Genomic DNA, 14,837 nt, shown 5'->3' with positions numbered 1-14,837 from the left:
ATCCAAACGATATGTTATAAGTGAATTCCGTGCCTCAAAGAAGAAGTTTGAGAGCGTTTAATAAGCGAAAATAAGAAGTGAAGGCACTCGCACCCTGACTCGCACAACCAACAATGGCTGCCGTTCGTCTTTTTTCAGGCTGCGAACTCGCCACCTGATTGGCCAACTTTTGCTGTCAATCACAGAACGATGAGCAACGTTGCCATGTGCAGGTGTTGTAAGCGTGAAGTGGGTGTAAATTGGTTAGAGAAAGTGCGTCGACGCATGCGCAGTGCGCAGCTTTGTGTTTTTTCATGAAGCTGGTTGCTTGTTGCTCGCGCACGATCTGGCAACAGCGGTGCATACGCATGCGCAGTGCTTTTGTGTTTTTTTTTCCTGATTTTTTCCCGTTTTGCCCTGTTTCTTTCCCGCTTTCAGCCAGTCTCCCAATTGTATAGATAGATACAAACTCTACCATACAGATTGGTGAAAGAGTGGAGAAAAAAAAGTCTTATTCACACAAAACAAATCCTGATTGCAGCTTTAAAACTGAGGATTTTACAATATGCCATGCAATTTCGATAGCAGATTCTTATGGTGAGGGTGGCCCTGACACTGCCTCTCAGCCTCCTTTTTTAAACCAATCCTTTGTTCACCAGGCACTGATTTCAATATTAAATTAGGGGCTGCCAGGTGGGCGGGGGGGGGGTAAAGCTGCCTCAGGGTAGGTCTGCCTGAGTGGCTGCTGCTGCCGTAGGATGTGGCAGGTGTGGCATCAGTGCCAGTCTTTGCGTTCAATGCTTCAGCCACACTGCTGAGGGGGCAGAGAGGAGGAAGCCCCCAGAGAGCCACCACTACCAACACAGATAAGCATCAGGACAAACAGGGATGACTGGAGGTCACAGCCCAGGAGAAGCCATCCTATTCTGCTGCTGGTGTTCAGAGAATAAGCAACACCCCAGTGAAAGCATGATTGATTTGACTCCCTGCTCCCAGGTGGAATTATTCACCCGTTGAATTATTCACCCGTCTTATTTTTTATATTACAGGCGAAGGTGTTTTAGGTGGTGGCATCGCTTACTTCTCCCAAATTTGTCCCCTGCAGTGCTCAGTAATGAGAAATCTGTCTCCACGCATATTAAGGTCCATTGCTATATTTCGCAAAATACTTTCATGTTAATGTCATGTAGCCGAGACGTAAAGCATTGATGCACAACATGGTACAGTCCTGCATGCATCAAATATATTTCCTTTCCTCTTGAGATTTTGAGGCATAGGCAATATATAAAAGACAGTAAGACTTTTAACAGTATAAAAGACAGTAAGGACAGTCCCTAATAAGGTTAAGTTTTTGAGCGATGCCAAGTAAAAAACATTTGTGTCATTTAATTCCTTTTATAGCACTACTGAAAAAACAGTGTTTAAAATACAAGCCTAACCTAAAAATCACATAGGCTTTATAATGTATCTATACAAATCCCTGTATACACTGACTGTACTTTTTGTTTTCCTTTCAGCTGAGGTGCTTCACATTTGTGCCATGGTTAACTTTCAATACCTCGAAACGTCCCAAACGTGAAAGCAGAGCCCAACTGATGCCAGATGTTTGGGTCCATGATCCAGTGTCCTAGATCTAGACCTAGACAATTGATTACCGATGTTGTGACCAATATTTTGTCAAACATTGCATTATAAATAAATAAAAATAATTCTGAACAGCTTCAAATATTTGGTAACTTCCCTACTCAAAGGTTGAAAGTGGTTACAAATCGGAACACATAGGCAGCATAATTACCGATACCGATGACGGCCAAAAAGTCAAATAATAGCAGATATATTGGCCACAACGATATATCGGTCAGGTTCTGAAAGGATCTGAGATGACAATGTTTACTCACATCCTCGTGAGCCAAGAATAAGGCATGTTTCATTTGGGGAATTCTTCTCAAAAAATGGTTCCTGTTATCTTGGTTTCACTGAACATTATAAGTTCGCCAAAATAAGGTAATGATGAGCCTTGCTAGCACATCATGTTCTATTAATACCGAACTGACACAAAACTCCTCGTCAACAACGAGATCATCAAACGGAAAAAACTCATGTTACGCAGTAAAATCCTGTTGTGTTAATTTATCCATTTGAAACTCTGAGTGTACAAATGGAACCAAATGTACCCATAAGGGTACCCATTTGGTTCCATTTGTGCACTCATGGTTAAAGGGGGTGTAACTATCTATGTTGTTAAAATAAATGTTAAATTGCTCTATATCGCGATAGTAATCATTGCTAGTGTGTTTGTTCAGTAACAGGGGTCTCTCCAGCTCTTTATTAACAGAATATACATTTTACCAGTTTTACCCACTCGGGAAAGAGAACTCGTGCACTGCAGGATAGGATAAACAAGTGAAATTGGAAGTGATGAAACTGGAACACTATAAAACTGATAATTTTTGGGGTTCTCTCTCCTGATTGGATAAAATTGGTATCAGAACATGTATTTTCCGTTTACAAAAGAGCTGGAGAGATGGGGCCTGTTACTGAATAAACACTAGCAATCGGAATATAGAGCTTTAACTTTTTTGTTTTAATATTGTTAGACCCTTTAAATGAACACTGATGATTGTACTGTGTGTGAGGCAGAATAGAGACCAATCAGGACAGTGCAGTGGGTCGGAGCAGGGAGCGAGAGGCATGTACTTTTCCCAGCATCTCTTTACCCAGGCTGCTCTCCCACAGCTGTGGCTACACAAAAGACACAGAGATGTATCTTTCTGCATGCCAAAGACCCTTTTCCTGTCACCAGAAAAACATGCAGCAGGGGGCTTGTGTGTGTGTGTGTGTGTGTGTGTGTGTGTGTGTGTGTGTGTGTGTGTGTGTGTGTGTGTGTGTGTGTGTGTGTGTGTGTGTGTGTGTGTGTGTGTGTGTGTGTGTGTGTGTGTGTGTGTGTGTGTGTGTGTGTGTGTGTGTGTGTGAGAGAGAGAGAGAGAGAGAGAGAGAGAGAGAGAGAGAGAGAGAGAGAGAAGAGAGAGTGTTGGAGAGACGAGGGAGTGAGAGAGACTGATAGCCCTTCCACACCGCCAACAGTGGAGGAATTGAGTGGAGATGCATGGCTTGTGTCACCCTGGCTTGTTCCCAGAGCAAAAGGACAGGAAGTGGTCAGGAATCCTGGGAGGACACACACAAGCCCGCCTCTGTCCCTCTCTATGAAGCCAGTATCTGATACTCTATTCAAATGGACTCCTCTGATAGAGAACTGGAGGGAGATTGATAAATCAGAGCGCCGCTACGGGCCTGGATTCTTATTATTCAACTGCTAAGCCTTTAATGGGTGCAATGGATGCAGCTTTGTGGCTGCATGTTTAGCACACATAAAGCCCTACTGTATGTTGAGTCACTAACTCAGGATGTAAAAGGACAAAATCTCAGTAGAATTAACTTTTAAGAGCCATATAGCCAAAAATATTGTGTTATTGTTTTCACAAAACTCTTAGAAGTCATCCTCATTACTAAAGGTGGGGGGCGTTAACCGGGGTCCCCCAGGGCTGTATCCTTAGCCCCCTCCTTTTTTCCCTACACCAAACTTCTTTACCAGAAATTGCCACTCTACAGGCTCAGCATACAACAATGCGTTGTATACTTGTAGATCGGCTATTTCCGCCAAATGTTCGCCCATGAATATAAGGATTCAAGTTGTTAAACAAAGAGGTTCATTGTATTTATTATCACATACACACATACTGTAATAGAGCTGGTAGCTGCAGGTAGTGAAATTCGAGAGAGAGAGGGAGGGAGAGAGAGAAAACAGGTGGCACTGGCATTCCCTTGCTCGAGGAAATGCCCTTGAACATAGCTGGATGCTAATTATTACCAAAACTGGTACATGAAAAATGTAATAGATCGGTCAGTGGGAGGTCATGATAAATCCCATGCCCGCCAAAACTAGCCTATATGATGGCTTTCTCTCTCTGGAATCAATTACTAATTTTGTTGCCAAATAGAATAAGGTGCTTACTTAAGAATATGAATATGTTGTTTCAACAACATAGAACATACAGTAAGTTACTCGTTACTTTTTTTCAGTCCACCAATCCACTTCTGTAAAAACATTATGGGGCCAGAAATATAAATTACTATACAAATGGATGAGATGGATGAGAAATTGCCACTGCAGGACAGGTGACCTCTAAATGCTCCCCTTCACCCTCCCGCTATCTTTTTGAGTATGTATGAATAAAGGCCATTTTGAAAGTGGAAGCAACTCATCTTAAAAGAGGCTGATTCTCTGGCCATGGAAACAAGCAGTTCATTGAAGCCAGGCCCAGTGTGTCACCCTGACAGACTGTTCCAGTATAAGTGGGAACAAAGGGGCCAGGGCACAACCACGTTACCAATTAACAGGAATTTCAGCCTCAAGAGCCACTTTCCAGCAATCCTCATTGGAGCTGACACAACCTTCTACGGCTTTCACGGGAGGGCATTCACAGGATTCCAAGGGGCATTAAGGTCCCCTCCGTGAAGACTGAAACTGGCAGTTACAAGTACAATGGACCATCTAGTGCCACTCTGAGAAACACTTCTAATTTCAACACAAGTTAGAGGCATATTTCTGTGCAGGATGGGTGCTACCAGACTAGTACAACTGTTAATTTTCATATTCATATATACGTTACAGTATGTTGAAAAACCAGTCAGATTGAAAAAGGAGTGCTCGTTTTCTTCGAGTTCACCTCCAGCGCTCCCCCGCGGCGGGGCGGGGACCCCCCGTCAAAAAAAGAAATAGCGACTCGCTCGCCTGAGCTCGCTCGCCTGCGCTCGCTCGGCGGTGCCTCTCGTGGCTCAAGTCACCTTCAGGCGGCTTGCCTCCGTCTGTGAAACCGAGTGCACCTTTTTCAATCTGACTGGTTTTCCAATTGTACTGTGACATACATATTCATATGAGATTATATTCCACACACACACACACACACACACACACACACACACACACACACACACACACACACACACACACACACACACACACACACACACACACACACACACACACACACACACACACACACACACACACACACACACACACACACACACACACACACACACACACACACACACACACACACACACACACACACACACACGTACGTAGTGGAACTGTGAATTGAAATAGTGTTATTGTTTTCACAAAACTCTTAGAAGTCATCCTCATTACTAAAGGTGGGGGCGTTAACCGGGGTCCCCCAGGGCTGTATCCTTAGCCCCCCTCCTTTTTTCCCTACACCAAACTTCTTTACCAAAAATTGCCACTCTACAGGCTCAGCACACACACACACACACACACACACACACACACACACACACACACACACACACACACACACACACACACACACACACACACACACACACACACACACACACACACACACACACACACACACACACACACACACACACACACACACACACACACACACACACACACACACACACACACACACGTTGTGGAACTGTGAATTGAAATAGTGAGGATATGAAAACGCAGGCTGCAATCATCATGCATGCACTGACGTGTTTACCCACAACAGTGATTAATCTCCAGCACCAGCAACCAGACTGCATCATGTCATTGGCTCAATATTGTACTGTTCTGCTGCCATGGAATATGGTGCTTTCCTAATGCCAAACACTATAATTCCTCCGGGAAAATACTAAAAATATCAACAAGGTCAAAGTCTGTACAGGATTAGTATAATGCTCCAGTGATAATCAAAACATAAGCAATTCATTTTTCATTAAGAAAAATAAATTGTGTTGCATTTCATAAAACCAGTCTATGGTAGAACATTTTGGATTTAAGAGAAGATGTTTGGGCTACAGCCAACAAGAAAATGGATCTTGCTGCTTTTGTTTAGGGAGGAGAGCTTTCAGTATTGCAATGACACATGCCACAGAGGAACAGTGGGCATAAAATTGGGCATAAAAGTGGGTATGCATGCGTGCCTGCATGCGTGTGTTCAGCATTCACACTTGACAGCACAGTGTATGATTTATTTACTATTATGACATCATATTTGTCACATAGGGTCACTCTGGAGTCTTGTACACATTACAGGCTGACATTTAACTGTCTCTGACAGAAGATATTTAGGCTATGTGATCATCAGTGTTCTTCATCATAGTATATGAGATGTGTCACATGATCTGCTTAAGTTTCACAGATCATCTCAGAGTCAACTTTTACATCCCCAGCCACTGGCTGAGAACATTTTGGTTGAGGTTATAGTTTACAGCGTTATATTTTACAGCGGTGCTATGAACTATCATAAAGTTAATGTGTATAGATTAAATGATAAGACTATATATTGCATGTACAGTATGGATCTTTCTAAGGAGGTGCACTAATCCTAAACATATGAAATGGCCCAATGGCCCATTACTTAACTGGGTTGGGATGATAGCACTGGGATTATGGGAGCAAACAGAGATTTGCTCATTCTAAACTCAAGATACTATCTTAAAGTTTAAGATAGTAGTTTAAGACTTAAACAACCTCCATCTCTCTCCACACCCACACCCACACCCACTCTTTTGGAATTGTTTTCACAACTCCCCTAAAGTGCCAATCTGAATTTAAAAAAATCTACTTCCTCCTGTGGACTATATATTTTGGTTTAAATTGGGAATGTAAGCTACACATCACTTTACAAAATGGCTTGGAATGTGAGTCCAACTCAACTGCAGACCAAATTAAATGCAGCAGGTAATAGTTTAAAACGCTAAGATGTACACATCATTAAGCTACTCAGTGATGGAAAGTAACTAAACACATTACTCAAGTACTGTACTTAAATACCATGTTGGTGCATTTTTACTGGAGTATTTCCAATCTTCATACTTTTGCTTCTACTCCACTATACATCTCAGAGGCAATATTGTATTTTACTCCACAACAATTATTTGAAAACTTTAGTTACTAGTTACTTAAGTTAAGTAACTAGTAATGTTAAACAAACATTAACCACTTCAGCCATGGCTATTTGAAAATCCGATCTACTAGCTCACAACGAGTGAGCTTGTAGATCTACTATTTTCAAAGGATTTTCAAACATTAGGAAACATGTGAAATGTTTTTGTGCATAATGGAGTACTTTTTTTTTAACTTTAGTACATTACATACTTACATTACATAACATAAGCATATTTTGACACCAATACTTTTGTACTTTTACTCAAGCAGATTTGGAATTCTGGACTTTTACTTGTAACAGAGTATTTCTACATTGCAGTATTGATACTTGTATTTAAGTAAAAACTAATCGGAGTACTTTTACCACCACTGAAGCTAACTGCATGCCCCAAGACAGTCAGTGCGGCATTGTTGAGAAATCCTCCACACATGTGATGTTACCCTCATTCATGTCCAAACAGCTCAGAACCTCTGTCATATTCCAGGGTTAACTGACAGTGATCCTGTAGAAAAACAGCAAGTTACTCACCTAACAGGCAGGAGATGTGGCGTCGCTCTTCTGCTGATCAGATGGGTTATTTCGCATAGATCATCAAGTATATATTCGTGAAAAGGGCTTCTATGAAGACGAGACGAATATCAAAGCTCTCGGATGATCAGATCAGATCCCAATCGACGTCGGATGATGATGCGTACAGCAGACAGACAGTCGATGTCAGGAGGAGTGATGATGAGGGATCCCGTTCAACTGGAGGGGCGGGCTGTAAGGTCATGATGATGATGGGGAATGCCTACCCAACGAAACCCTGCTGAGTGCAGCGGACATTTTCATCAAAAAAAAAAACTCCTGACCTGCTATGAGAAGTCTGTCCAGATTCCAGAGGCTCACCCACCCAGCCGCAGATAGGAGGACCTAATACAACGGGAGTGCGTGTATTGTGGTGCTGCGATACCTGCTGCGTGACGTGTGCCTGGGAAATCACGACCAAAACATTGGGGAGTGCAGAGTGAGGGGGGTGGGGGCCAGTGTTGCCATATTTTGTGAGAGAAATAAGCAACCAGGTCTAGGAAAGCAAGCCCAAAAGAAGTAACTGTGAGAGCCACATGAGCACTTTAAAGTCCATGTCCATCGGGATCTACAAGCTCACAACGCGTCGCATGCGTCACACAACGCGTCGCATGAGCTTGTAGATCTGCCATTTTCAAAAGCTCTTGCAATAAAATATGGGATATTTGGGATATTTTTTTGAAACATTATAACAACAACACGAATGCTCCCTTGGCACAAAACATTTTCATGAAAATGTTTGAGAACAACTGGTTTAAATATCAATTAAAAAAATCTAACGCAGCCCAAAAAACAGCAACCCGCAAACTACCAATTTTTACAAGCAACTTTACAGAAAAAGAAGCCCAAAGTCGCTTATAATAAGCCGACATGGCAACACTGGTGGGGGCTCAAGCCTGGTTATAAACCTCGTCGTATAGTAGTGTCGCGTGCCGAAAATAGCCAGATATACAAGCTCACAGCGTGTCGCATCCACGACGCGCTGTGAGCTTGAAGATTGGCTATTTTCGGGACAGTGGATTGAAGAGCTCTGATAGGTCGCAAATGTTTGCATAATTGACAACTGAATGGCGTATCGTTGAAGCCCCACCTTCAAATAAGGGAATCGAATCGAGGTCATGTTATTTGGTCTTTTTGCTCAAAATTCAAGTTCAATTCTAATTTGGAAGTAGAATGGCCAAGTGACTTCAATTGAGTAATGGGCTAATGGGAGATACAGTTCACATTACAGGAACAGAATGACTACTTTAAAATAAAGTAACGAAGTTTAGATTAAAACATATTTGAAGTCAATCAGTTGAACTGGAATTACAATATGATTATTATTATTATTATTATTATTATTGTTATTGTTATTGTTATTGTTATTGTTATTGTTATTATTATTATTATTATTATATCTGTGTTGACCTCACACAACCCTATCCGTGTAAATATAATCCAATGATTGTTATTTGATAATGAAACAATAGGCAAAAAAATGTTTTTATATTGAAACAACCACACTTTCGCATTCAAGGCACCTTGTCTGTACTAATAGGCCTATAGTTGTAGGTCACGTGGTGACTTTCAAACCAAGAAATCTAGCAGTTTGCCTTTTTGTGGATACAGACTCCGACCCATAGTCATAGAGTTATTATGTCCATAGTGCTCTGACCATACAGTTATAATGTATTGATTCTGACTGATGTGGACCATCTTTCTGTGACAAAGTGCTGCCACCTGGTGCTTTACTGTGGCTGTGACGTGACAAGGAAAAAAAAAGTGCTGTGGACAAACTATGCATAATTATGTAACAATCCAAGCTCTGATTAAGAAGAGCAATGTTAAATTCTAAGTAGTTATGGTTATCACAAATAAAAGAATATGGTCAATAGTCAATTTGTTCATTGAAATGTATTGTAAGATACTGTAGCATTAGCCTACGTTAAATACAGCACCACATCAAGAATCTTTATGCTCAGAAAGTTTCAGAAAATACAAAAGTTGCATATAACGCCACACAGTATAAAGGAAGGCAGATGACATACAGCACATTCAGATGACAGAAGAAGAAGATGACATTCATAGTGCCAGGGAAATTAAATATATCTTTAGGTTGTGCTTTCATTCAGATTATAATGTAGGCTAATATTTTTTATTGTAGGCTACTTATGGTAGCATTTCTATGATAAAAAAAATAATTATATATATATATATATATATATATATATATATATATATATATATATATATATATATATATATATATATATATATATATATATATATATATATATATATATATATATATAAAAGGAAGTGATACACAGAAAGCATGCCCCATTAAATTACATCAGTTGGATTTCAATATTATGTTTTCAGCACAAAGTAAAGGAGATCAGCTCTGGAGATATTAGAGTTGAAGAACTTTAATATTTTCTTGGATAATTAAATGGACACTCCACTTATAGCTCACTTATATTGTAATATATAACTATCATGGTGTACCACTGTACAGTGTTATTTTATTTCAGCGACTTAATGAGCATGATCTGATCATGTTTGTTCTGGGAACACAATACAATAATGAATCCAGTATGCTGGCAAACTGTGTTAAAATCGTCCAGCTCTTGTAAGCAGTTAGTTATCATCCTGCCCTATACTCTCCCCCTGTCATTTACTTGTCATATGCATCCGTCCCCCCTGTCATCTAGTGAAGCTTCATCGCCATAATAATATAGGCTAATAAATAACATGACACTGCATTCCACTATACACTACTGTCTCAACCAATCAATTCATATTCCTTCCTCCTCCTATCTATCTCCCCTAGCTAGATATTATTTAATTAATTACTTAAACAATTATTAATAATACAGTGGTGTAATTTATTTACACTTTTGAATACAGGCCATATAGGTTGAATTTTCTCATCATTGGTAAGGTGTTTTAGACTCTTTATACTCTTATTATACCCGATTCTGAGTTATTAAAAATATAACTGCAGTGTGTCAGAGCAAAAGATTGCCCTCTGTTATATAGTAATATGTATTTGTATTTTACTTAATTTTGTCATGTTGTCAATTAAGAATAAGTCATTTTCTGGTCTTGGTCTTGACTCGGTTGCGACTCAGTCACAACACCCAGAGGCGTCATTTCAGAAAAAAACAAGGGGGTGGCAAAATAAATGACACCTTAAACCCAATCTGAAAAATTGCAAAAATAATGGATACAAACGCTCACAATGTGTCGTGTGCGATGCATTGTGAGCTTGTAGATCCATCATTTGTGATATTTAGGGAGAAATGTTTGTTCGCCTTATGACATGGCCAAAATAGGGTTGAAAGTGGTTAATGAATGTATGGTTGCAGACAAGGAAACACCTGTCTATAGGCCTAACTTGTGTGTCACATGTAGATGGATTGAGATGCACTCAGCGCTGATCTAAAATGGGATTTATCTGCAAATGACATCCGCTCTCAGTCGTCCAAGTCCCGCCGCTCAGATGACCCCATGGGGAAGAGCATGTCACTCTCCAGTGAGAGGTTGCTGCCCAGCCCGGCCATGCGGTTGCGCAACAGGAAGTGCGTCCGCCTCTGAAGCAGCCTCTGCTGCTCCTGTTTCAGCTCCACGTAGGAGCGCGAGAACGTGTGGAAGATGGAGGTGACGGGGAATGCCATGAGGAGGATCCCACTCAGGATGCTGCTCAGAGCCACCACTTGACCCGGGATGCTCCTGGGCACCATGTCCCCGTAGCCCACCGTGGTCATGGTGATGACCGCCCACCAATAGGTGGCCGGGATGCTGCTGAACTCCTTTGTGGTGGCCATCTCGTTCTCGATCAAGTACAGCAAGGGCGAGAACAGGGCGATGGCAACGCACAGGAAGAGGAGGAGCAGCCCGAACTCCCGCGTGCAGCGGCGTGCTGTCAGGCCCAATGTTTGCAGGCCCAGGGAGTGGCGGGCCAGGCGCATCACATAAAGAATCCGCAGGGCCCTGAGGACGCGCAGCACCAACCCCACCTTGTCCAGGTAGCTGCTGCCCGAGCCCAGCCTCTTCTCCCCCGTGGAGGTGCTGTCTACCACCAGGGTGATGTAATACGGCAGGATGGCCACCACGTCTATCAGGTTGAGGGGGCGTCTGAGGAAGGCCAGCTTGCTACGGTCCTGGATGAAGCGCAGGGTGAATTCCAGGGAGAACCAGGCCACGCACACCGTCTCCACGATGAAGATGTTGTAGCACATCTGGGAGCATGTGCCCTAATATGGAAGGAGACATTAATGAGCATTGCTGTCCAGCAGCAGCAGTAGAATCTGTCAATCATCACCGCCACTAGAGGGAGCCATCTCAATGTTAAATGCATGAGCAGTAGCTATTAAGACTCCCTGCCCGAGTTGACACTGTTGTACATACAAATCTCTGATCTCAGAGGTAGCTATGCAGATGAATAATAGCATGGCTGAGAACAGATCCAGAACAAATAGAGCACAACAGAGAGCCTTTGAATCAATTCTATACCAGAAAAAGTATCATTATGAAACCCAGAGAGTAGGAAGTCCTATCCAAATATCTTAAGAAAACTATCAATAAACCTTTTCTTATTCAGAGGTAGGAATAATGTATGGAAAAGTACTTTTAATTTAAGAATCAAACTGTTCATTTGCACTTTAATTAAAATGCCAAGCTCGGGAATTGCTTGAGTGAAGTAAAAAAAAGAAGTTTTTTAATTTTAATTTCTCCCTTTCTTTCCCTTTACATTTCTTTCATTACAGTTTTAGAGGTAGATGGGTGTTGCTCTTGCTTCACTGTTGCTTTGGTAGTGTGACTTTGCAAGTGTGGCTCTAGATGAGGCACAAGTTATAATAAATGTAATGGACTGAGTCAAATGCCTTAGGCTCTGGGAAACTATTCACATCCAAATAACCAAGTGGTTAAAATGAGTATGACATTTTTATGGAAACTTTATGGAGTAGCTTTATAGAATGTTCAAATGATTGCTGTGCTGCATAAAAATCATACAAGAGTTACTACTTGCTACTTTAACTACTTGATGAAGTCCCAACCCTTCCTAAAGTCCCAAGATTACATATACCAAGAATTTGTCCTCAATATTTAACCCATCCTAATCATTAGCAGTGGAGTGGACAGCTCTCTGGGGCCAATGTCTTTTCGTTAAGGGTAGGCTATTGGCAGGAGCATATTCTAACATGCCTGTGTTTTGGTGGGAGGAAACCTGTATGAGCAGCGAACTGCCTTTTCCTATGGAGTTGAAGGCAAGGGGGCGTTCGCGTATGAGCATGGGGAGAACATGCAAACTCCACATTATTCATTGTGTAAATACACAGGTATTAGAGACACTTATTACAAAGTGGGACACAATCTATGTCATTGATATCTGTGACTATTTTGACCTCTGAAGCATAATGAAGGTCATTAGTCTACTCACCGCCTCCTCTTCCGCCCTCATTGCAGGCATGGTGCTGATGGACAAGTTGATGGCAGTGATGGTGACAAACAACACCGACAGACAGGCAAAGATCTTCCCCGGGAGCCCCGAGTGTGGCCTCTCCACCATGTCTCTGAGCTTGCCCATGCAGCGGTCCATGCGGGACCCAGACGCAATGCTGCCACCCCTCTGGTCACTGTCCATGTCCATCAGGTCCTCCAAGAGCTCGTCCTCCTCCTCGGCTCTCTCCATCTCCTCACACTCCTCCATGCGCTGCAGCATGCGCCGGCGGCAGCACCACTCTAGGCTCTCCTCGGGGACGCCCCAGTAGAGCAACTCCTCCCTGAAGGACAGGGCACACATCTCCCTGAGTGAGCGCAGCTTCCCCGCCCGCAGGAATGTCAGGATAGTGCGGAAAGCACAGGGGTTGCGGTCGAAGAAGAACTCATTGTGCGCCACGTCATAGTCGTCGCAGATGCCCATGATGTCATCGAAGCTGCTGCAGAGGTGCAGCTGGCCCAGGCGGGACAGGGGGAAGTCCTCCAGCGTGGTCCAGGGGAGCTGGTACCGCAGACCACCCACGTTGATGATGGCATGAAGTTTTCGGGCACTGGACAGGGGAATGTCTCTGTGGGCAGCAGTACCAAGCTCAGGGGCCAGCTGAGCCCTCTTGTAGTAGGCCCCCTTTAAGGCCTCCTGTTCATGTAAGGGTGGTGGATTGAGGGAGGTGTCAGAGGCACAGCTCAGGGCACTGTAGTCATAGTCAGAGCCATCACCTGCCAACAGGGTCATCTTTAAAGCCCCCGCCTGGACCTGCCCTCAGTATTACTCTCACCTTCAATGGGAGAGCAATGAATATACCAGTTAGTTATATGGCAGACATAAAAGGGCATCTAAGTGATATACTGCATGTGTGTGTGTCATTTACACATTATTAGAGATTACAGACGAAGATATGTGGGACAGAGTAAACAACACATTTTTCATTCCCACAATTTTATTTTTATTTCAGTTAACTGAAATGTTTTGTCAATTCTACTTTTTGTTGCAATAAAGTGATGTTACATGGTAAGACAGCCGAGCATTCACAAATATACCAATTGAATATATTACATATTGTTGCTGTAGGGCAGAAGCATGGTACAGTATGTCCAAAACGTTGCTTTTACAGGAAAAGGAAAAAAGAACCTGTGTTCCAATGGGTCCGCTGTAGTCGTAAGCTCTAGTCTAGTTAACCACTTAAACCCCATATGGTTGAGCGGAGTCCCTCAGTGCTCTATGCCAGTCTCTTTTCAGTTTTCTGTTATTGTGGGGAAAGCTTTCACTGAAAATAGTCGATCGACAAGCTCACAACGTTTTCAACGAAAGCTATCCCCACAATACGGATGCTGGGGTTTAAGTGGTTATCACTTTTCATTGGTTGAATATTCATAAAACCCATGACATCCCTATTTTGAGCAGGTAATAGGCTAAAATAAAAGTTCCAAATTGTTCAAAAATAGCGAAAATATCAGGTATAGAAGCTCACAACAAGTCGCATCGCGACACGTTGTGCTACTTTTGCACAACACTAATTTGTGAAAAACTATATACATGGAATACGTAGATACAAGGTTTCTGCTCGCCAGCAACAATATGTGTGTGCGCGCGTGTGCGTGTGCGTGTGCGTGTGTGTGTGTGTGTGTGTGTGTGTGTGAGAGTGCGTGTGCGTGTGTGCGTGCATGAAGGTGTGCAGTATTTAGATGTATGCTTTCTAAAGTGTCTCTCAACAATCAATCTGGCTTGCTGTGGTGACTTTGTTTCAAATGTAGTCCAGTATTGATGTGACTTGCCTACCAATCAATTACAAAAATGCTGGTCGCTGCAAGTTTAAATGTCCACATCTCCCCTGT

The 14,837-nt window shown here is 42.4% G+C and overlaps 2 protein-coding genes across 2 annotated transcripts in view; both read right to left on the bottom strand.

Annotated features, from left to right (window-relative positions):
• src (v-src avian sarcoma (Schmidt-Ruppin A-2) viral oncogene homolog) overlaps positions 1 to 7,618 on the bottom strand; it is a 39,336-nt gene extending 31,718 nt beyond the window's left edge. Inside the window, exon 1 of the mRNA XM_080445068.1 lies at positions 7,479 to 7,618. The gene's annotated coding sequence lies outside the window, so the exon portion shown is untranslated. The remainder of the gene's footprint in view (positions 1 to 7,478) is intronic.
• Positions 7,619 to 10,978: 3,360 nt separating this feature from the next.
• Positions 10,979 to 13,737, bottom strand: kcng1 (potassium voltage-gated channel, subfamily G, member 1; the record flags this gene model as incomplete). Its single annotated transcript, XM_080444915.1, has 2 exons — positions 10,979 to 11,758; positions 12,946 to 13,737. 2 exons carry the CDS (start codon positions 13,735 to 13,737, stop codon positions 10,979 to 10,981), a joined length of 1,572 nt encoding a protein of 523 aa, XP_080301041.1.
• Positions 13,738 to 14,837: the final 1,100 nt, after the last annotated feature.

The sequence above is a fragment of the Gymnoscopelus braueri genome (genome assembly GCF_963280865.1).
Source record: "Gymnoscopelus braueri genome assembly, chromosome: 12".
Lineage (NCBI taxonomy): Eukaryota > Metazoa > Chordata > Actinopteri > Myctophiformes > Myctophidae > Gymnoscopelus > Gymnoscopelus braueri.
The sequence above is the reverse complement of the archived record's forward strand: the minus strand, read 5'-3'. Positions and strand labels throughout refer to the sequence as shown.